The sequence below is a fragment of the Cetorhinus maximus genome, chromosome 21 (assembly GCF_964194155.1).
Source record: "Cetorhinus maximus chromosome 21, sCetMax3.hap1.1, whole genome shotgun sequence".
Classification (NCBI taxonomy): Eukaryota; Metazoa; Chordata; class Chondrichthyes; order Lamniformes; family Cetorhinidae; genus Cetorhinus; species Cetorhinus maximus.
In genome coordinates this window covers 80,785,100-80,808,594 of record NC_135899.1, presented here as the reverse complement: position 1 = coordinate 80,808,594, position 23,495 = coordinate 80,785,100, and the positions used below count along the sequence as shown (strand labels likewise).

Sequence of the window (23,495 nt, the reverse complement as noted above, 5' to 3'; positions counted from 1 at the left end):
ATCCTTTTCCAGCTTAATTGTTTTCCATTCTTGTTTTAGGCTCATAGACTTGCTGACCACTACAATGTCTGTCACTTAGCAACAGGTGACATGTTGCGAGCTATGGTAGCAACGGGATCAGAATTGGGTCAGAAGTTAAAGGAAACAATGGATGCAGGAAAATTGGTAAGTGATGTATAATAAATTTGTCCTTTTTTATCAGTACTGAAATGATATTGCCTTTATTGTGTGTCTAAAAATTCGTTTCTGATTGTCAACAATGCTTGAACTCAAAAATGCTATACAAACCTTATTAGATAAATGCTTTCCTGGTATCAGAGTGGTAAAGGACATTGTTCAATGTAAAAACTGATTAATGAAGACCAGTAATATATTTTCTTTGCTCTTTCCTTTACTGAATTAGCTGATTTAACCAAGGAGGGAACTGAGCAATGGAGATGCAATGACAGAAGCATCTCTGGACAAAGGAAGAAAAAAGTTGCCACAATAGGTAGTGATTATTACTAGAAAGTGCAAGTATGTGGTCATTTGGTGAGGACTGGAGTGGGCTCATGCGATGCACTCTACACTAAAACTGCTTGTTCATTTTGGTTGTGCATAGAGAATGGTCCCTGAAGTGTGTTACCGAAGGGTGGCTGTCACTCAAGGGATTAGATCATAGCTTCCTTTTCTGTTAATCTGTAAAGAGACACGGGGTTGCTCCACTTCATCAATTCTCCAAAAAATCTAACGAAAGTATCCTTTGTTTGGAGTGACAAAACTAACAAATCACACATCATGAGATAAAGGAAACTGATCAAATTAAATGTTATTCCCTGTATCCACTACTCGCTGCAGTCCTACCAGTGCCCACTGCAGTCCTGTCAGTGGAAGATCTTGCCAGCAGACCCCTGTGCTCTTCCAGGGTTGCCCCGGTGTGGATAAAGCCGCAATAGAGAGGCAGGCAGGCAGCCAGAGCGTTATATTACAATGTGAATCAGTTCATTAAGAGAAGCTAGTTTGATGGGGAACCTTATTCAACACTCTCTTTCTATTTAAGATTTTCTATATTTGTGTGTATATATGTAATATATTTGTTTGTGAAAATGGCTTGTATGAGAATGCTCAGTATATTTTGACTTGCGGATAGGATATTCACTGCTTATTTGCTTGTTAGTTTTTCTTGGCTAATTTTTGCCTTTCCTTCCTCTTGAAAATTTGGCAATGTGTTGCATGGATACTGGTTGCCCTTCAGTACTGTATTGAAATGACTATTATTCATGGGTGAGTTTTAACAGTGGATTTTGACAAATTATTAGACATCACAATTGAGGCTGATTCTGATGTTGCCCAATGTCAAAATGTGCATTTCCAACAAAGACAGCTGGATAGTGATCAGGAGCCCTCGCTGTTTCCATCCCCACCTCACCCCCGCACCCCTGCCGTCCATCCCAATGTAAAAGTACTGAGGACTGTTTTAGCACCTCTTGGCACCCTGAAAGAGATCAGTGCATTTAGTATAGAATGACAATTGAATCTCAAACCTTCCTATTTATTCGTATTTTTTCTCAGCTACTCAGTGTAAACTTGCTTTTTCAGTACAGCTTTTCATTATGTTTTAAATGGGCTGCAAAGAATGAGTGTAACACGTTCCTTTTCTGATATTGGATAACTGAATTTGTGGTCACAAACTAGCCACACAAAAATTTAGTGCAGCCCATGGAACTTAAACAAAAGAGCCAAAGGATTTTGAGCTAAAAAATGATCACTGCTATGAAAACTTAGATCTTTATAGCATAGAAAAACCTTTTGGCCCATTACATCTACACTTTGCTACAGCATCCAAAACTGATCCCATGTGCAATTTTTCTCTCGTGTTGTATCCCTCTCTGCTTCAAATACTTAATCAGTTTTCACTCAATACAATTAATGGCCGCTGCCTCAATTACTCCCTGTGGCAAAGCATTCCATGCTCCCAAAAACCAACTGTGTGTAAAGAAAATTCTCCTAACCTCTCTTAATGATGTTTCTGAATTAATGACCCCTTGTCACCAACTTCACAAGACAATATAGTCTTTCCCGATTCACTCTATCAAAATACCTAACATTTAAAGAATTGGTTAAATCTCCTCTTGGGCTTCCCTGCTCCAGTGAGAATAGTCCGAATATTGCCAGTCTTTCCTCGTAATTAGCTTCTTGTTCTTGGCATTATCTGGGTGGATTTATGCTGAATGCTTTGTATGACTTTAATTCCTTTTCTAAATGGGATGTTCAAAACTGCTCAAAGCACTCTGTCTGTGGTCTGACCACTGGTTTGTATAAATTCACCATTACTCTTGTATACTGCCTTTATTTGCAAAACTCCAAATTCTTATTGGTCTTTTTAAGACCTTATCTACCTGCACTTGCACATTCGGTAAATTATGCATTTGAACTCTCATACCTCTGTTCATCCAGAACCTTTCATTAGCTTTCCATTAAATGTGGGTGTTGCTGGCAAGGTCAGCATTTGTTGCACATCCTTAATTACCCTTGAGTGAGTGGCTTGCTAGACCATTTCAGAGGATTGATAAAAGTCAACCACATTGCTGTGGGTCTGGAGTCACATGTAGACCAGATTGGGTAAGGATGGCAGATGGATTTTTAGAACAATTGATGCTCATTTCATGGCACTATTACTGAGACTAACTTTCAATCCCAGACTTTTTTATTAATCAATTTAATTTATTAATTATTTGAATTCAAATTCCGCGGGGTTCAAGCCTATGCCCTCAGGGTGTTAGCCTGGGTCTCTGGATTACTACTTCAGTGACATTACCAGAATGCCACTGTCTCCCCAAATATAAACAGTACTCTCATAATTAGTTTCTCCCAAAATGTTTTGTTTTGCTCTCACCCATTTAATCAAACTAATTCTATCTCCCACCTGTTCATTCATTCCGCTTCCCAAAGTCTTTTACAGTCCTCCTGACTGTTTACCAAAAGCCTACTTTTCTGTGGTCAGCAAGATTCATCAATGGTATTAATTTTATTTGTATCCTGCACTGTACCTTGTTGGGGAGGTCTGGTGGCACAGTGGGTAATGTCCCTGCCTCTGAACCAGAATCTCTGGGTTCAAGTGCCATTCTAGGACTTGACGGCCATGGAAGGCGCATTCATAACGTGACCAAATGGATTGATGACTAACTTGCAAATCCTTCCAATGGTCGGGATTAGAAGTGGGAGAGAGTCCTGGTCAGCCATGCTTGATGCAGAGTGGCACCCTTGAGCTATATCCTCCAGCTACAGGCTAGTGACTTGTTCCAGGTGAAAAAATACAAATTACAGAAACAGGCTTAAGAGTGTGCTTCATCTGCCTGATTGTCACTAGATGCAGCTAACCTTCTAAGTACCTGTTGTCCTGACATACTTGTTACCCTTTTATGCAATGTTGCATAAGATAGGACCTGAAAGAATGCTGCCTTAGTGATGCAAGGCTTGTGTTTATTTATTAAGAAATCTTTCTTTCAATTCAATTGTCACTAACTCCTTTCCAGTCCTGTATACCATTTTCAAAATTGAGCCATGCAACTGAACTCGAGTTAATAACTGGAAGGTATATTTTTAAAAAGTTGAAAGTCTCAATTTTATTTTATGTCTCCCTTCTATATAAATTTTTCTCCACCCCTCTAGATAGGGGAGATATCAGTGTGTGCACTTCATACATTTCTTTCCTGATGTTTGAGAACTTGTGGGAATCATGTCTGCAAGTTCTTTTTTCAGAGTTCAGACATTCTTTAATGCTAGTAGAATGTTCGAGGTTTGGAGCTGGAGAGCCCTGGAGCTGATTTTGTGTATGTTTTCCTCTTTGTAATAATTTTTTGGTTATTTATCTAGGTCAGCGATGAGATGGTGGTTGAATTGATTGATAAAAACTTGGACACCCCGGCCTGCCGAAATGGATTTCTGTTGGATGGATTTCCACGCACTGTGAATCAGGCACAGATTGTAGGTTAAACTTTACTGGAATTGTATGGCAGACTGGAACGTGGCCTTGTAGCATAGTCCAAAAACACTTCAATACTGATATCCAGCTATATTTAAATTGACTTGACTGTTATATAAGTAATATGGAGGGAATTAGTTTGTGGTTATGATCTTAGCATGAGGTTAGCATGGCTTTAGTTCCAAAAACAAGTAGTAGGAAAGACGATGGAGTTTATTATAAAGGAAGTAATTGAGAGAGTTTAATGAAAGTGAAAGCAATTACTTTATATATTTGTGTAATTCTTTGGAGTAAGATGAATTGAGTTGGTCAGTGTTGACTGTCTGGATTTTCAGCTACCTTTTACAAGAACTTAGAGCTTAATGTAACACTTTTGGGGAGAAGTTTATTTTCAATCGGCTATATGCTACTTCTGCTTCTTGAGTTATCTGCCCAAAGGCAGGTCCACCCCACAACCTCCACCATGCGTAGGACAAGGAGGCCCATATCCACCCAGCTGGAATGGGAATCATATCACCCTGCCATGGAGCCTGAGTTGCTATGACAATGTAGATTTACATGCACGTTATAGCCTCGAGCTATAGATTGTGATGGTAGAGGCTTCAATTTTTTTCCACCACATGGCGGACCAAGAATCTTTCCTGCTTTTACTGCCTGTCATTGACGTATGTTGGAAGGAGTTTTAAGTTGACACTCAATCTGTTTGGCTGTGTTATGAACACACTTTCCTTGGCCATCAAGTCCTGGAGTGGTATATGAACCTGGAACTCCTGGCTCAGAGGCAGGGATGCTACCTGCTGTGCCACAAGACCTCCAAGCTATACTAGGAAACATAATGTAGAGATAAAATCTAGCTCTAATTGGACTGTGATAACTAAAAAAAAAAGCCAATCCATCGTGATATTGTACCTTTGTGCCTGACGTTTACAAATGTGATTTTGTGATGGTATTAAAATTGAAGGTTGCAGATAACATATTGTGGGAAAAACATTCAACATTTGGAAAATCTTTAACTGCTGAATTTCATCTATGAATTTATGTGGAGAAATGTAAAAGTACTAAATGAAGGTTATATCAAGTACAGTGAGAAAAAGTGCAAAATGTAAGTTGAAATTATTTTCAGATCTTTTGGTAATGGTTAATAAAATACTGGTCTATAACTGATTCATAGATTATAAATCCAAGAAGGTGTTTGACAACTTACAAAGCATAATAACTTACAATGAATATTGTGTCAATTGATTATCTTTCTGCATACAGGATTTAACGGGAACATACGCGACTCTAGATTTTGTATTTAGGAAAGAGAAATTAAGGAAGTAAAGTCTACTCCCCTTAAAGTATTAGACCAGTCAGTGATAAACATAACATTTTAAAATTAATGAATAGAATAGGTTGACAATGGAGATGCTTATTGGGAAAACATGGTGGAAAAATCAGACTGGTTCAGGTATCAATGTTGAATCAAACTGTTCACAGCCTCATCATCCTATTCAACCCCACATTTGGATTTCCAAATCCATAGTCCTTTCATCACAAAAACTGCTTATTTCCTCCACTGCAACTTCACCTGCCTCTTCTCTTACCGCACCTTATCTGCCAATGAAGCCCTCGTCCATATTTTGGTCACCTCCAGACTTGACTATTGCCAAGCTCTCCTTGCCTCTTGTGTGTTGTTCCCATCTCTTTGCCTCACTATTGGCTACCATGCCTTTAGCCATCTAGGCATCACGTTCTGGAATTCGCATCTTAAAATCCCCTGCCTTTTCAGCTCCCTATCTTCCTCTAAGATCTTCCTTTAAGATCTTCCTGAAAAACCACATTCAACATAGGCTTTGGTTACCCCTCCTGAAATCTCATTTGGTTATTTTGCTTTCATTAAATCTCTGAAATGCTTTTGGACATTTTTTCTGCACTGATGGTGCTATATAGCAGGTTATGAAAGGTTTGTGCAGTGTCCATTCCGTATAATGTTGTATGGGGGGGCATGCTTTACATTGGGTTGTCTTGTGGCAGAAAATCAGTACTAACTATCAGAGCAAGTTTATTGCAACTAAAGTGACAGAGCGCATGTTAGTTTACTGGTTAATTTAGAATTAACCAATTTGTTGGGCAATACAGAGCCATATTTATCTGTTATGGCTTTTCATTTACACAAGCTGCATTGGTTACATTTGTCATAATGATTGTCGCAATTTTTACCAGAATTGTATAAACGTCAGTCACATTTCTTGTTTGAATGGATGCCAGATAGTTCCCTACAGTGAGGGGAAAATGAGTGGAAGTTGGCGAGGAAGTTGACATGTCGTTCCAGGGCTACCGTTGTGGATGTAGCTCTTGTTAGTTCATTCAGATCGAGACCTGGGAGTGGGTCGGTAGCCAGTGGATGGGTGCTAGTTAAAAGGCTTTAAGCAGTATTTCTACATTGTCAAGTTTTTGAAGCCCCTTTTGGAACACATTTTCTTTTAAGCTTGAGATATTTGAGTGTATGTAGATGACGCTGACATGCATACTTAACCCTCGCCTTGTCTGACTCAATTTTGCTCTTGTTTACAGTTTGAAAAACAATTGGAAAAGCGATCTGAGAAGCTCGACTCTGTACTAGAGTTTAAGATCGATGATAACTTACTGATAACCAGGATCTATGGCAGGTAACAAATATATTTTTTCTTGACAGGTATTTTACACAATCTATTTTGCTAGGTCTGCTAAGATTTTAATGATAGTTAAGTATTTGTGAAGATTCAACTAATTCAGCAAGTAGTGTTTTTCCTGGGTCAGATTTTTCTTTTTAACTTTACCCTATTTTTAGCTTGTTGCAAAAAGCCAATTGTAGTTCCTCATTGGGAAAATCAGCCTAAGGAACAACTCTGAGACCTCCTAGTCTCCATTAGTTCATTACCACATCACAAGTAATATTTATTGGGGAGCTGAGTTGAGTGTATTGCTTATTGCTTCGCTCTTTTTGAGTAGAAACTGACTACAAATATTCGAGCAGTGTTAGATTATGTGTAAAAACTGCATAAATAATTCTCTGTAGTAATTAGATGAGTGGATACTACCCAATTACTGTTTAGTTATAAGCTGCGTTTATTTGTGCCGCAACATTGAGGGGAGCATTTCCTGCGCATGCACAGTGTTGGCCTCTGTATCAGAGTGTTAGTTGCTGCCTTAAAACGAAAAAAAAAAGACTATTTAAAGAGGTATTTTTGCCATCTGGAATCTTGTAAAATATCATACTTACAACAAGTTATCATTTACATCTATGTAAGAAATAGCAGCTTATTTTGACTCAGTTCATACTAAGCATTATGTTTGTCCACTAAATTGTTGGGGGTATGTTACACAAAAAATGCTTTGGGTTCTTAAAGGAGCTGTTCTATATCTAACAATTCATATTAAGAACATCTAATGACAATGTAGCTATTTCCAATGGTTTTGAACTGGAATAAGAGACTTTGGCCTACCTTATTCAGTGTAAGCTTCCCATGTGCAATTGCTCTGCACTGGGAACCATCTGAAAATGCAGTTTAAATCGTGAACTTCGGATTGGTCCGACTGTGTTATATCAAAAAAAAGTTAGAATTAAAACCACTTCTAACTTCTGGGTAATTACTGTACAGACCCACACCAACCCCCACCCCCGGCCAAGGCCCCACTCGACCGCCCCCTCCCCCGCTCTCCAGCCACCAAAAATCCTACCCGCTTACTTCTCCTTTCTGGCTTGTCGAAGACCTTTAAACCTGGCTAGACCTTTAAACTTATCTGCTTTACGGCAACTAGTGCTGTAAAAAAGAGGACATGGCCTCCTTCCCTCCGATTGAGCAATGCTCAACTGAAGGCCTCAGGAGTGCACTGCCCCACACAGTTCTTGTCCAGCCTGACTTAGAAGATTGGGTGAGACAGGACTGAAAAAATTTAAAGGTAAGAAAATAGGAACAGAGTGGCAATCTAACTCAGATTGCCACTGCAGAAGTTCAGGCCCAGTGTAAAGATCCCTGTTTCATATTTGGAACTTGATAGTATCGACACTCTCGGCTTACTTAATGTTTCCTGACACTTCGAGGTGGCCCATTTGCTCTCCAGTGAAAAGGGTAGTTTTTTTTTTAAAAAGACCAAATGCTGACTGCATTGAGTTTTATGAGGAAAATGCTATTGCAACCATTTTTTTGTTTCACAGGCTGATTCACCAGGCAAGTGGACGCAGTTACCATGAATTGTACAACCCGCCCAAGACACCAATGAAAGATGATGTATGTATCAGGAATTACCATGATTAGTTTTACATTGGTATTACACTGTGTAAATTATGCAACAAGAATAATTCCAAATTATGTATTCAAATATTCCCCAAAACTCAAACTTTGCATTCACATCTTATTGGTGTAGAAACAAGATTACAGCATTCCTCCCAAAAGACAGTTTTCACAGTCTACAAACTCAGCATGTCTTAAAACCAAACATGTTCAAATAAAGGAAAATAAATTTTCGTCAAGCATTAGTGGTGTAGTTATCTCAGTTGGCTTCTGACTTACTTGCAATTAACAAATAAATTCCTGCTTGCTTCAGGTATTTCATGCATGTGGTTCTCAAGTATATATTTATCAAATTTAAATTGGGCTTTGTGCAATTGTGTATTCATTATGATGTACCGCTTCAACAACTGAAATTCCTTTGCATTGAGGACCTCCCAGAGATATGACAAAGTGTTCAAGTGGATAGAATGGCACTTCCCACTCCATACTAAGCAAAATAGCCTTAAAGCACATATTCATAACTCTTTTAAAATCCTTTACTAGCAACACCACATCCACAATGTATGCCTATCATTACAACTTTTACCTAAGAGATTAGAAGGAGTTTCCTCTTCCTTTTTTTTCTTTTCCCTGGCAATAAACACGACTAAATCTAAATATCACAGACCAGCAACCTCCGTGCAAAATATTGCAAATGTGAATATAGATAATTAACCCCCTTTGTTCCCAAACATCTTCCAGAACAATTCATAGAGGGTTCTTGGTGTTTAAATAAACCTTGCATATATATAACTTATGATGCTCCAAGTTCAGTATTGAAAATTGACTTAAGTATTGTACCTTGTTATTTTTGTACCTGCGGTGATGCAACTTAAAAGTCTAATCAAATTCAATCTGCTGTACTGATTTGGTTACTAAACATGATTTTTAGTTTATAGCCCAATATTCATGGTCTGATTGGAAGATTTGTTTTCTTCTATTAAGACCATAAGACATAGGAGCAGAAATTAGGCCATTCGACCCATCGAGTCTGCTCCACCATTCAATCATGGCTGATAAGTCTCTCAACCCCATTCTCCCGCCTTCTTCCCGTAACCTTTGATCTCCTTACCAATCAAGAACCTATCTATCTCGGTCTTAAATACATTCAATGACCTGGCCTCCACAGCCTTCTGTGGCAATGAATTCCATAGATTCACCACTCTCTGGCTAAAGAAGTTTCTCCTCATCTCTGTTCTAAAGGTCTTCCCTTTACTCTGAGGCTGTGCCCTTGGGTCCTAGTCTCTCCTACTAATGGAAACATTTTCCCCACGTCCACTCTATCCAGGCCTTTCAGTATTCTGTAAGTTTCAATCAGATCCCCCCTCATCCTTCTAAACTCCATCGAGTATAGACCCAGAGTCCTCAAACTTTCCTCATATGTTAAACCTTTCATTCCTGGGATCGTTCTTCTGAACCTCCTCTGGACCCTCTCCAGGGCCAGAACATCCTTCCTGAGATACGGGGCCCAAAATTGCTCACAATATTCTAAATGTGGTCTGACCAGAGCTTTATAAAGCCTCAGCAGCACATCCCTGCTTTTATATTCTAGTCCTCTCGAAATAAATGCCAACATTGCGTTTGCTTTCCTAACTACCGACTCAACCTGCAAGTTAACCTTAAGAGAATCCTGGACTAGGACTCCCAAGTCCCTTTGCACTCCAGATTTCTGAATTCTCTCCCCATTTAGAAAATAGTCTATGCCTCTATTCTTCCTACCAAAGTGCATGACCTCACACTTCCCCACATTGTATTCCATCTGCCACTTCTTTGCCCATTCTCCTAACCTGTCTAAATCCTTCTGCAGCCTCCTCGATACTACCTGTCCCTCCACCTATCTTTGTATCATCTGTAAACTTAGCCAGAATGCCCTCAGTTCCTTCATCTAGATTATTAAAGCTTGAAGAATACAAGGGCCCATAACATTTCCAGTAGCTAACTATAGCGAGTTTCTTTTCAACACTGAGCAACATTGCAATAACAGAGATAATCACACTTCAGTTTATAAGAAGCAAGTATTCGCTTATGGGAGTAGTTTCTGTCCTTGAGTAAGGGAAGTAGCTGGTGAAGGCTAAAATTGTGATAGGCATCTTCTAAATAACTCAGCACTGGGTGTAGAAATTGGAACCTACCTGCAATTGACAACATGGAGGAGATTTCAAGAAAAGCATATGGTGTTCCTAGAAAAAAAGCTTGCAGAAATATCTGTTTCAGATTGAAAAGATTCTTGGATTTAATAGTCCCTTTCCCATTTTGATTGAACCATAGATTGCAGTGAGGAAGTACCAAGAATGCGTGGATTCGGAGTTTGGCACAAAAAGATAGCAGTCAAGGATCAATATATGTCTTTCTAATAGTTAATAGACATTCATATATTTTAATGTTTTGGACAATCTTTGAGGCTACAAAGACCATGACTACTACTAATCCTTGCAGACCAAGCCCATGCCTTCTCACTAGAAGATGAAAAGTGGATGAGAAAGGGAAGAGGAACTACTAGATTAGTTAGTTAGGACTATCCTGCAAAACTGTCTCCTGAACAAGAATGATTATAAAACAATTGGAATGGGTTTTACCTGGTTCTCCTGGAATTCAAGGTTTCTTTGCCCTTTCCTGGTGGTTTATATGCTGTTATTCAAGCTCTATCAAAGATGGATGGTTCCTCTGTACAAGAAAGGCCAAAGTTAAGGGACAATGACTCCTTTCTATCACTTCTGGCCACTGCCAACAAATTTCTGCCTACATCCCAGTGTTCATGCTATTCACAAGTGTGTGCATAGTTGTGCGAACAAACTCAATGAATGCTGATGTCAGACATGAGAACAAAATGTTCAGTAGCTTAACTAAATGAATAAGCTTCTATAAACTTATGGTAAAACAATTCTTTGTAACCCTTTATGAAACGTACCATTTGAAAGATGGGGAGATGATCGTCAGTTGGTCATTCGAGCCTGCCCCATTCAGTCATATTGCAGCTAAGCAACATGATCACCAGTACACCTTCCCTGCCACCAGCCCCTTTTAAAAAAAAATATTCATTCATGGGATGTGGGCATTGCTGGCTAGGCCAGCATTTATTACCTGTCTGTAACTGCCTCTGAGAAGGCGGTGGTGTGCTGCCTTCTTGAACCGCTGCAGTCCATGTGGTGTAGGTACACCCACAGCACTGTTAGGAAGGGAGTTCCAGGAGTTTGACCCAACGGCAGTGAAGAAACGGCGATATGTTTCCAAGTCAGGATAGCGAGTGGCTTGGAGGGGAACTTCCAGGCGGTGGTGTTCCCATGTGTCTGCTGCCCTTGCCCTTGTCCTAGATGTTGTTCATGGGTTTGGAAGGTGTTGTCTAAGGAGGCTTGGTGAGTTTCTGCAGTGCGTCTTGTAGATGGTACACACTGCTACCACTGTGTGTCGGTGGTGGAGGGAGTGAATGTTTGTGGATGTGGTGTCAATCAAGCAGGCTGCTTTAACCTGGGGGGTGTCAAGCTTCTTGAGTGTTGATGGAGCTGCACTTATCCAGGCAAGTGGAGAGCATTCCGTCACACTCCTGATTTGTGCCTTGTAGATGGTGGACAGACTTTGGGGAGTCAGGAGGTTAGTTACTCGCTGCAGGATTCCTAGACTCTGACCTGCTCTTGTGACTAGCCTAGTTCAGTTTCTGGACAATGGTAGCCCCCAAGCTGATAATGGGGGGATTCAGCAATGGTAATGTCATTGAATGTCGAGGGGTAATGGTTAGATTCTCTCTTGTTGGATGTGGTCATTACCTGGCACTCGTGTGGCGTGAATGTTACTTGCCACTTATCAGCCCAAGTGTGGATATTGTCCAGGTCTTGCTGCATTTGGACATGGACTGCTTGAGTATCTGAGGAGTTGTGAATGGTGCTGCATATTGTACAATCAACATCCCCACTTCTGACCTTACGATGAAAGGAAGGTCATTGATGATGTGGCTGATGATTGTTGGGCCTCTTCTTCTGGAAGAGGCTATAGAAACCAATTGAACCAAAAACGAAACTCTGGAAAATTGCTCTCCAACCTTTGAAGACAAAAAAGGGCTCCAGGAGATATATCCACGAGTGTACTGCCCAACATCCCATCGATATCAGCCTTCTCCAGGAACTTGGCCTGCTCACTTTTGAATTTTTTTTTTAACAAATATGCAATCTATTACAAAAGTAAGTAATCCTCTAGGAAAAGATAAACCTGACACATACACAATTCCCCCATTCTCATTAATTTATTTAATTCACATCCAGATCAATACAATTTAGTCCAATTATCATAAATACTCCAATCGAGTCTGTCTAAAGTCTACGCTTTCATAGATTGAAGAAACCCTACTGTGTTAGCTAAGGATTTTTAAACCAGGTGTTAATCTAGTGGCCATCCTCTGAACCCTTATACTTGGGCCTTTGACTCTCAATTTCTTCACGTTTGTAAACAAGTTATTTTTTTAATGACCAGTCGACTGTGAAGGAGAGATGATACTTACGTCCTCTCCTCTCACACCCCAAACTTAGTCCAAATTGTACATTAGTGGTTCTAATTTAGAAACGTTATCTTAAGCCAAGTCGTTTCTTGAGGCTCATTTGTGTGCACAGTGTAGACTAATTATTGTATTTTTTGTTTCTGTTCTAAGGTAACCGGCGAACCTTTGATAAAACGCTCAGATGACAATGCAGAAACACTAAAATCTCGTCTTACTGCTTATCATACCCAAACCAAACCTCTGATTTCTTATTACCAAAAGAAAGGGCTTCATACAGCTATTGATGCCACACAGCCTCCTGATGTTGTTTTTTCTACCATTCTAGCTGCCTTCAGTGGAGTCGCATGTAAGGACCTGGTTATGTTTGTTTGATTTATTATTAATGCTGAAAAATGCAGTGCATTTTTGATGGATTGTAATCGAAAATATTAAATTTTATTTTGGGCAGTGTGACCAAGACATTTGCTTAGAGATAATTTAGATAGCTGATAAAGCTGAAGTCAAGGGAATGAGTTTTATTATTGCAAGATTTTCAGAAAGATTAAAAGAAAACTTAGTTCTATCAAAGAAGTGCTACAGATGGCATTTGATACCTCAGTAAGTCTGGTTGTTGTTACAACCTGTTACTTTGGCCTGTTGCTGCTATTTTAATATGTCCCAACCTTTTCCTCTGAGGTTGGAATAACTTTGCCAGCTGATCAATTCAGAATCAGTTTTTTTTCCAAATCAAACTGGATAATCTGTAATTTCCAATTGGTACATTAAATTGTATAAAAGAGTCTCAATCTTAATGCATATTAAGTTGTAAAGTAGTTAAACTGGTTTGCTATCAGATCTATCAAGCTATGTTCCCCCCCTCTCTCTCTCTCTCTGGTCAAATGCAATTACCAGCAATACACCTGGCCTATGTTGTGTCATCATAACCATCCACATTAAGCACACCTGGCCAAAAGGAAAAACATTTTTTTTTCAAGTAATGGACTTGGGACTCTTTACATGAATTAATCCATTCAATATGTTCAGAGCACAAATTGTTTGAACTTTGTCTTGAGTTATGGCATCCTCTGAACCTGTCAGTTTGTGTTGAAAATGGGTAACTCTTTCGATTTTCTTACCATAATGTTACATATTAAGTGAGTCAATCTATGGGGAAAATACTGTTTAATACTGAATTATTAAATGGAATCATGAATATTTTGTGAAAAATTCAGCTCAGTAAATTTTAAATGTTGTATAAAATCATTATATAATCCAGTTATCCTGTCAAAATTTTGACATTTATTTCTCCCTCACCTTTTCTATTTTCTGTTCGGGTTATCTCAAAGGGACAGAATTTCCTAATGATGAGCTGTTCCCTTTTATTACTCGTTCTTCTCACGATTTGATTATTGGCACTATTCTTTGGCTGTTTACCGGCTTATCAAATCTCAGTCACTTTAAATAATGTACCTAAATGATTGAAAAATCTGTCATACTGCAAACTAATATTCTTTCTTTCTGTCAAGGGTTTTTTACTTTGAATACTTATGCCTATTTCTCAGCACACTCATCTCATGTTTTTTTGCCCTTAAACATTTTGCTTCTGAGAATTATGGATAACTGATGGCCCACAAAGTGAGCATAATACTCTGATCAGAAAAATAAACCTTTTATAGTAACTAAATGGATGGAATGGTGAGTATGAATTACTGCTGAGAGTTTTTTTAAGAGTCCTAAGATAGTAACTATACAACATTATAAATGTAGATATAACCTAGATAGCATAAAGTAGAACATGCAGTTGCACAAAATATCCAGAAAGAATAAACCTTTGTTCTTCACATAATGTTGTCCAATGGTATGAATTATAATAAAGAAATTCTCTAAAGTAAATCTAAAGTTTAAAATGAAAATTACGACTATTTAGATTACAAGAGAAGTGGGATATTCACTCTTTGCCCAATCTTTGAAGGTCAATGAATGAGTATCCTGGATTAAAGCTAGTGTTCTACAATTCATTATGGAGCATTCCATAAATATGTAGTTGCACCTGAGTATATACTGAGCAGACTAAATCTTGACTGGCCCATGGTATGCTGCTGATGATGGATCTAAAGGAGCTTTTGATCTTTTTGGTAGCTCCTTCAAGAAAAATTTGAAGTGAATATTTTGGCAAGCTGTAAATGTTATGGCAGACCACTTCAGCTTTGCATTGTATGAAGTGCCCATTTAATTTTGACACTTAACCCAGATTTCCAATTGGAGCATGATTTGTTTACATTTTTATTGTAAACTAAAAGCTGAAATAACAGAAAATTGTGGGAATACTTGCAGGTCAGACAGCATCTGTGGAGAGAGAATCAGAGTTAATGTTTCAAATTGATTAACATTTTGTCAAAGCTATAAAAAAATTGGAGATGTAGCAAGTTTTAAGTAAGGATATAGTTGGGGGATGGGGACAGGAATAAAAGGGAAGGCCTTTGATAAATTGGAAGGCAGGAGAGATTAAATGATGAAAGGGGTGATGGTGCTAGGAAAAAAAGAGTTGATAATGGGGAAAGGAAAGAAACAAAAAAATGGGTCTAGAGGAGGGAATAGCAGAATTATTACCAGCAGCTGCAATCCAAAACAATGGGGGTTGAGGTTATGATCTGAAATGGTCAAATCCAATGTTGAGTGCAGAAGGCCATAAAATGCCGAATCGAAAGATGAGGTACTGTTCCTATGTTGAACTTAGGAAGTACAGGAGGGCGAGGGAAGAGCGAGAGAGAGAGGCAGTGAGAACAGTGGGGTAGATAATTTAAATGACTGGTGACCGGAAGCTCGGGGTCATGCTAGTGAACTGAATGCAAATGTTCTGCAAATTGGTGCCTCAAACTACATTTAGTCTCCTCAATGTAGAGGACACTGCATCATGAGCAGCAAATGAAAGAAGTACAAGTAAATCACTGATTCACCTGGAAGGAGGGCTTTTCAATTGAAAGGGAGGAGGTAAGAGGGCAGTTGCTACATCTCCTGCACTTGTATGGACGGATACTGTGGGAAGGGGAGTGGGTGTTGGGAATGATTTGAGGAGTGGACCAGAATGTGGCAGACGAAACAGTCCTCTCCGCATGCTGAAAAATTGGAGAAGGGGAAAATATATTAAATGGTGGTATCATGCTAGAGCTGGTGATCCATTCGATGTGGAATTGGTAGGATGGAAAGTGAGGATAAGGGAAAACCTATCATAGTTCTGGGGTGGGAGAGGAAGGAATGAAAGCAGAAATGCAAGGAAAGGCCATGGTTGAGTCCTTGTCACCCATGGTAGAGGGGAATCCTCAATTGAGGAATAATATCGGAAGCACTGGTATGAAAGGTGGTATGGTCAGAACAGACGCAAGAGTCAAAGAACCTAGGAAAATGGTGTAGAGTCCTCATAGGAAGCAGGGTGAGAGGAAATGTAGTGCAGATAGTTGTAGGAGTCAGTGAGCTTTTAGTGGATTTAGGCAGAATAATCCCCAGAAATGGAAGCAGATGTCAGGGAAGGGAAGAGTTGGAGATTGACCATGTAAAGGCGCTGGAAGGGTCGATCCTGAACTGTGATTATCCACAAATGGTGCAGGTCTCTAACCTGCAGCATGTGTGTCCCCAACCCCACAAGGATGAGAATGAATTGCCCATAATGGGTGGTCATTGCTTTTGGTAATGAAACTTACTGATAACTGCATCTCTCTCCAAATTTGTTTAATTCTGGTCAGGAAGGCCTTTTTAAAAACATTTTGTATCTGTGAACCTGTAACTTTTTGAAATAGCTACGTGGAATGACAGGTTGCCAAATCATCTGTGCAGTTTGGGCCATTCATGTGTCACAGCAATGGAACCTTAACTTTCCATCCAAAACAAAGATTTTACATATTTTATGATGTTTGATAGCATCAAATCTAGTAAGACCTTGAACAAGAGTATTGGAATTGTGATCTACTGTCCAAGTAAAATACAATTTACTTAAAATGGAGTTGACATTTAATTTGACGTGGATCCAGTGAGAGGCTACCTTAGTATTCAATAAAATGTATTTTCTCATAACTTGTATAAAGGTTCCCATAAAAGTCACCCCCCAAAAATGTCAATTTAAAGTAATAAGTCTATCTATCCGGTTTGGGTTTCCTGTTAGTAGCATAGTGGTCAGATATTTTATTTATCATTACTGGAATCTAATAGAATCAGTGAAATAACTTGTATTGGATTTTCTTTAGCTGAGAAGTGGAGGCTTGGTCTGTTCTGAGCGAGGTGACCTTTCTATCTTCATCCTTACTGGAACTGCCTGGATGATCTCCCCCTCAAACTGTCTTCAAGGACTGTATGATTGTTAACCGTATTGAATTTATGTAAACACTATATTTTCTTTTAAAGAAATTAGAATAATAAAAGCAAAATAAAAAATGACAAATGAAACAAGAATAAAGATGGAGAGAAACAGCTGGTCAGACAGCATAACTGGAGATTGCAAACTGTTGATATTTTGGATAAATTTGAAGTGTTGGCTATTTAATTTCAACATAGATGATGACTTACCTGTGTATTTCTAGCTTTTTCTATTTTTGCTTCTTTAAAAGAAAACTTGCCTTCCTCCCTCCCCCATTTTGTTTTAGTAACTTGGAGTAGTTAAATATTTGTAAGGGCTAATCTACATGACACATTATGCTAAAATCTCGAATTTTTATTTTTATGGCGTGTCGACAGCATTAGATTGCTTTTAGTGCCCTGTTCTGAGGGTCTGGGGTCCTCCAGGCACCCAACATCCCTGAGTAGTTCTCTCATTTTCACGTTATCTTATTCAACTGTGCAACTGCAAATCTAGTGTCCAGTTAAGATTGTAAATTGTATCTTATTTTGGTAGGTCTGAAGGAGAAAAATCACTTTTGGCATAAATGCAAATTTAACTGCATTTGGGGGGGGGGGTTTGTTCCTAAAATATAAACTTCTACTCTACTAATTAATGTATCCTGTTCCAAAACTGAGAATATTATATTTTTCTGTAATTTTAAAGAGAAGATCTTTTGAAAATTTTGCTCTGCTCTGCTTTGTAAAAGAGTCAAAATAAAAGCGAACCAATGAAGCTCATCCTGGAGTATTCAAATTCATTTAAATATCTCATGATAAAAGATAACTTTGACATGTGATTGAATTTTGAAATCATGTAATTGACTTCTTTTTATGTAGCAATAGTATAACTGTATTTCTAATTAACTTGTAAATTGAGCAATGATCTTTAGGGAATAATTCTGTTTGTCCTCACCTGATGTATTTATACTATTAGTTCTAAGGTTATTTTGGGACATTCAGAAGCATTATCATTGGACACCATACATTTGAAAACAATTAAGCATCTGCTTTCTTCCATCTGCTCCATTCTTCCCCTTGGCCTGACATCAGTAGCTAGTCACCATCTGATAAAACTAAGGTATAAAATTTAGGGATATTGGAATGGGAAATGGCATAAAATCCATCCAGCTAACTGTACTTTCTGTACTTTCCACATATTGTATTGCATGCTGTTGGTCAAACCTAGTCATCTTTCTAATATTGCAGTGATTTACTTCCTAATCTGTGCATCTCCTTCAATGTATGGTTAAGTAAAAGTTATGTTACTTTCAGAATCGATGAAATGATTTGATTAAGTTGTGATTTTTGATTGTATATGCTTAGAATTTTTTGTTGGTTTTTGATGCAGAAAAAGTTAGATTGGAAATAATGAGCTCTCTTAAACTGGCCAAACTAATATTGCTGAGAGATGGAAAATGGGTGGCATGTCAGGAACTGTAACCTTGCTGTGTTGGTCAGATGTCTTGTTAGATGGTCCCTTGTAACTTTATAACAGTACTTTCTCTGCGACTATTGCAGGACTTAAAATTTGTCTGTATGCTAATATTATGTTGCTTGGCTTTAGTTGGGCAGATTGAGAGTTAGTGAGAGTGTTAGACACAATATTCATTTTTAAAAAAATTGCTGTTCATCTTCTTTCTCTTTCTGTTCATTCCCACGAGGAAATTGATATGTGAGGATTGTGACCACCAAATTTTAAGGAGCATGTAATAACCAGATCCTTAGAACATCATTGATCATTTTGAATTGGTTAGTCACAGGGGTTATTTACCTGTATTCTCTTTGGGTACTGGTAATCATTTTTTAAAAAAATCATTGAGGGTATCAACCCCTGCCAGAAGGCTAGAGGGCATTAATGATGACGGTTTTGTGCATTAAGTAAACAGTTCATTTTCTTTCTCATTTATATATCCTCAGGTTTATGTTGTACATTGATGAAATATTATACATTTCTCATTATTTTGAAATGTCTCCCTTCATCAGAGTGCTCAGACTTTTTTATTTTAATCTCCGTCCCTGGCCCTTTTGTTCAGTTCCTATTTTTTGATGTACCATCATTTTTTTTCTATTTCAAACTTGGCCTTTTGTTGGATTTTATTTTACTTTCTTAGTTTTTCATTTGCCCATCCTTGCTCTGGCTCTGGTTTTAGTGCTAACTTTAAAATTCACCAATTAATTGGCCCAGGAAAACAATAATTGTTTTTAATGTGGCCTGTTTCAAAATGTGGGAAAGCAATTAAAATCTATTTTCGAACCCATTTTAACTCGGGTTCCCTTTTCCTTGCTTGAGCACTTCAGAAATTGTGTCCATGTATTAACTTGTTAAATTTCCTTCCCATTTTGACATTGAGGGAGAGAGCAGGTTTTCAAATTTTCCAGAGGACACTGAATGTTTCTGTACATGTAAAAAATGATTTTTTTGTTTGAAGTTCCAAAATCAAATATTAAGCTCAGCAACAAGAGCTTTCAGCAGAATATTGTGAAATTGAATACTTTTTTTTTGTTTTACATCATTGAGTTAGGAACATTTATGCAAAAGTACCTATTTAATGATGCTATGTAAGGGAATCATGCGGAGGATAGAAATGTTTGGGGTACTTGTTGATCTATTTCTGGTCTGGTCCAATTTGAAAAGAGTGAAAAAAGAAAAGACCTTCATTTATATAGTGCCTTTCAAAACCTGAGTGTTACAAACTACCTTTCAAGTGAAGTCACTGTTGTAAAGTGGGATTCGTTTCAAAGGGGTCCCTAAACATAAACACATTCTCTTTTACATATAAAGTAAGGGTAACAATAACAAGGAAAAATGGCAACAAAAGTAGGGAGTAAAATGAGATGTTTTAAATAAAATACACACAATCATCACCCAGCTTTGCAAGAGTATGAATGTTAGTTTGTACAGGAGCAGTATTAAATAAATAGATGCACCAAGCAAATAGGAAATATAAGAAACTGAAGAAAAAGATAAATAGATGCAGACAAAAGGGTAACTTAATATATTTGACTAAAAGCTAGGTTAGCAGTGACAGAAGGGGAAAAAAATGTTTTCTTAAAATCAGCCAGTGTGGTTCTATCTAGTGTGTTGACATTAGGAGGGCCCACCCTACAAACAATTGCCGTTGATTACATGCTGCTGCTTTTTGGCACTGTTTCCCCTCTGCCTCCACTCCTTCCCAGAGCGATTACTTGCTGTGCCTTTGCTCAATAATTTCAATGTGACCTGGTTTCAAAAGACAACCATTGGAACGTTTCTCAATCTAAAAAAAATATATAAAGGTACCTGTATAGTGCTATTTACACTTAATACACTTTGTTTATTTTGTATGTGTAAATTAATTTTGAAAAATTTTCATGTGTGGAGGATGTTATGGTGATGTATGCCTGTATCTTGGAGACAAAAAGTTAGTTTTCACTAACATGTTCTGAAAGTACATCATACTAAATTGGGGAGATGGCTTTTTATCTCTGTAAATGCTTAGAAATGATTTGACTGAAGTAAATATGCTAAAGCTGATGTTAAATGGAAATGGAAAATCTATGCCATTACAGCTATAGTAAAAATAATTACATTTTGCATGTGGGTGAAAAGAAAACTTTGTCAGTGCATATAAAAAGTATAGTGATTATGTATTTATTGACTTGCAATATTAATGGTTTGTCAATATTCTCATATATTGGTGTGTCTGATTGTACTAAGATTCCTGTGGATCTGATTGCTCAAGAACCTAAAATGGTGTAAAAAAAAACCTTTGTTAAACTACAATTTACTTAAACCTTTTTTTGTCTCATTTCAGCCATCTGAAAATTGATGCCAGAGACACTGTTTTTCCAGCCACAATGTGCCAACGATCAAGTTTATATCTTTACATAATATTGGAGGGGATGGTGAGATTAGATTACAATGTGGGAGGGGTTGTTGGTAGTGGATTACAGAAATGCAATTCTGTTTTAAATCCCAGCAGTTTGTGAATATAATACTGGGAAATTTAATGGGTGGATTATTCGAGTGCTACTCAGCAATCGAGCTTTTAAACAATTCCATTTTATGGATTACATAATAGGGAAAGGGAATATTTGTGGGTTGCGCAGATTCAAATTTATATCAAAGTCCAGACCTAATTGCTGCCTATTTTTTTTTTCTTGCTGTCCTTAACAAAAGTGCATATTAAACTTTTTTGGGTTGCCTTGAAATGAAGGGTGTGGTTGATAACAGTACCAAACATTTCTATTTTTTAAAATTATGGATGATGATTGAACAATAAACTTGAGATTTTTGCATTGACTGTAGTACTGTTTGAGTTCAGTTCAGCTGTTTGCAGATAAATTTTAATGACTTACTAAATAGTCCATGTCGATGCAACGAATAATTCACCATGACTGATATATTTACTATGACCAGTTTCAGAATGTTTAGTTCAGAAGTGACAAATCATGATGATATATTGTATACAAAGGTGCTACAGCAGAGAACATAAATATTTCTGAAGTGTTTGCAAGAAAAGAGAATGGAAATTTAAATCCTTTTCAATATGGGATCTAGAATTCAATAAATATTAGTGTAACCCAGCATAAGTTTTTCTGTTGAATTTTTTTTTAATTGATATAATGTGTGTATCCACTAAAATATTAATCATTGGACTTTACTGTTACAAGTGTTAAAGAAAAAGTTGATGTAAACTAATTATCAAGCTAACTGGTTAATGATCCACTAGCCTTCATAAAGAATTTTTAACAGTTGTTCTCCACATAACCTCAGGTACAGTGGGAGTGTGTCTCAAGTTATACTAAAGCTGTCTAAGCAGCTGACTCTCCATCTCCATCTGCTCCATCTCCCCAAACCAATGTCAAGGATGCGTTCAGTAAAATTACTTTGAGGCTGTTTGATGCTCAGATGCTCTAACAGATCCTTAATCTATGCCAACCTGTGTCTATTTATTTAAATATTGTTCAATTACCACATAATTTAGTGCCTGACTGAAAATTGTAGGATTTTCATTTATATAGTGACTTTCCAAGTGCTCTATATAGCTACAAACCTGATGAATTTTGTGTGTTTTTATATACTTCAGTTCAAACCGAATTTCTACAGATGCTACGTGGAGATTTAGTGGAAGGTTGGAGCAAAATCAGTTTTGAGTGTTAATGCTTACTGCAGATTATTACAAAATTTCACACGAATAAAAATCAAAATGAATTGCTAAGAATTTTCAATTTTTAGAAGTTTTGAATTACACAGTATGAAAGGCAACACTCCCAGAGCACTTCAGAGAATGAAGTACATTCGAAATGTCGTGGTTGTGGCGGGCACAAGGGAATGGTGCAGAGGAAACTGGCTATGGTTGTAATAGAGGCTTCAGGTCCAACAGTTTTTAACACTTCTATGCCACAGCTCATGTATCTTGCAAGCCCACAAAGGTACCAATTAATGTTGCAAGCAGCTGCTGTGTGACCTTGAGTATGTATTTCAAGTGTGGATTATTGACATTTGAGGCAAGCAAGCTGTTGTATTGTGAAAGGCATAATGGCAAAACACAATCATGCCCTCACATCGTTGGGAGAGAGATTGGTGGGAGTTCCCAACTTACTGCTGGATTGTGAAATAGAAAAATAGAGTAGTTTTCCTAATGGGTGTCCGCCTCACAACGCCTTATTTTACAGTCCAGCAGTAAGTTGGAAGAATACCCTCCACAGGTCTAGTTAAGCATAATTCCCACAAACTTTTAAATTATAATATAGAGAAATTGTTAAATTCCTGTTAAATTGTACTTTCCATTTATTGGATAAAACTGCAAGTACATTGCTGATTAATAAAAATACTTTTTCTGCTAGTATCTTTTGGGTTTTAAATTGCAACATTGCAAATGGATATAAATTGCTCAAACACTGATATTTCTTGAAGGGTTATGTTTTATATCTTAGATTTTAACCAAAGCTTAAAATCTGAGATCTTTAACAATCCTGGTGGTTAATGGGGAATACCAATAGTGACCCAGATATTGACTAGTCTACAGCCTTTCATGAAGATTTGTTCAGTGAACCTTATCTTCAATTTCCAATAAAATGCAGTTAAGGTTGCCTTATGTTGCATGCCAGAAAAGCAGTGATGACTGTAGACATCTATGGAGACTTTATCCGTTGCCATGGTATCTGTTTTGTTAGGAGATGTATGAGCAAGCAACACAGAAGGCAGGTTAACCGCTGCAAGTGGAGAACAATAGGAAAAACAGTAAATCAACATAAATTTATTATCTTCTATTGCCAATGCATTCTGATTCTTCAGGTCTTTGATTTTCTTCTAGTTGTACGCTTGTGACCAGTTAAACCATTTATTTTTCTTGATGTGTTTTCACTCCTATGATGTGTAGGAATATAAAGACATGCAAGAAACTACATTGGTTTAGCA

The 23,495-nt window shown here is 37.7% G+C and overlaps 1 protein-coding gene across 3 annotated transcripts in view; it reads left to right on the top strand.

The window, feature by feature from the left end:
- ak2 (adenylate kinase 2) overlaps window positions 1-21,664 on the top strand; it is a 26,355-nt gene extending 4,691 nt beyond the window's left edge. Inside the window, exons 2-8 of one of the 3 annotated variants that reach the window (XR_013580063.1) lie at window positions 40-165; window positions 3,856-3,966; window positions 6,521-6,615; window positions 8,145-8,217; window positions 12,896-13,091; window positions 16,963-20,497; window positions 20,544-21,664. Coding sequence is in view for 2 of the 3 variants with exons in the window: in XM_078567258.1 (XP_078423384.1) it covers window positions 40-165; window positions 3,856-3,966; window positions 6,521-6,615; window positions 8,145-8,217; window positions 12,896-13,091; window positions 16,963-16,991 (630 nt within the window). In the remaining variant the exon portion in view is untranslated. Of the gene's footprint in view, window positions 1-39; window positions 166-3,855; window positions 3,967-6,520; window positions 6,616-8,144; window positions 8,218-12,895; window positions 13,092-16,962 lie in introns of all 3 variants that reach the window. The other 2 variants (XM_078567259.1, XM_078567258.1) reach the window with 2 other exon arrangements.
- The last annotated feature ends 1,831 nt before the right edge of the window (window positions 21,665-23,495 follow it).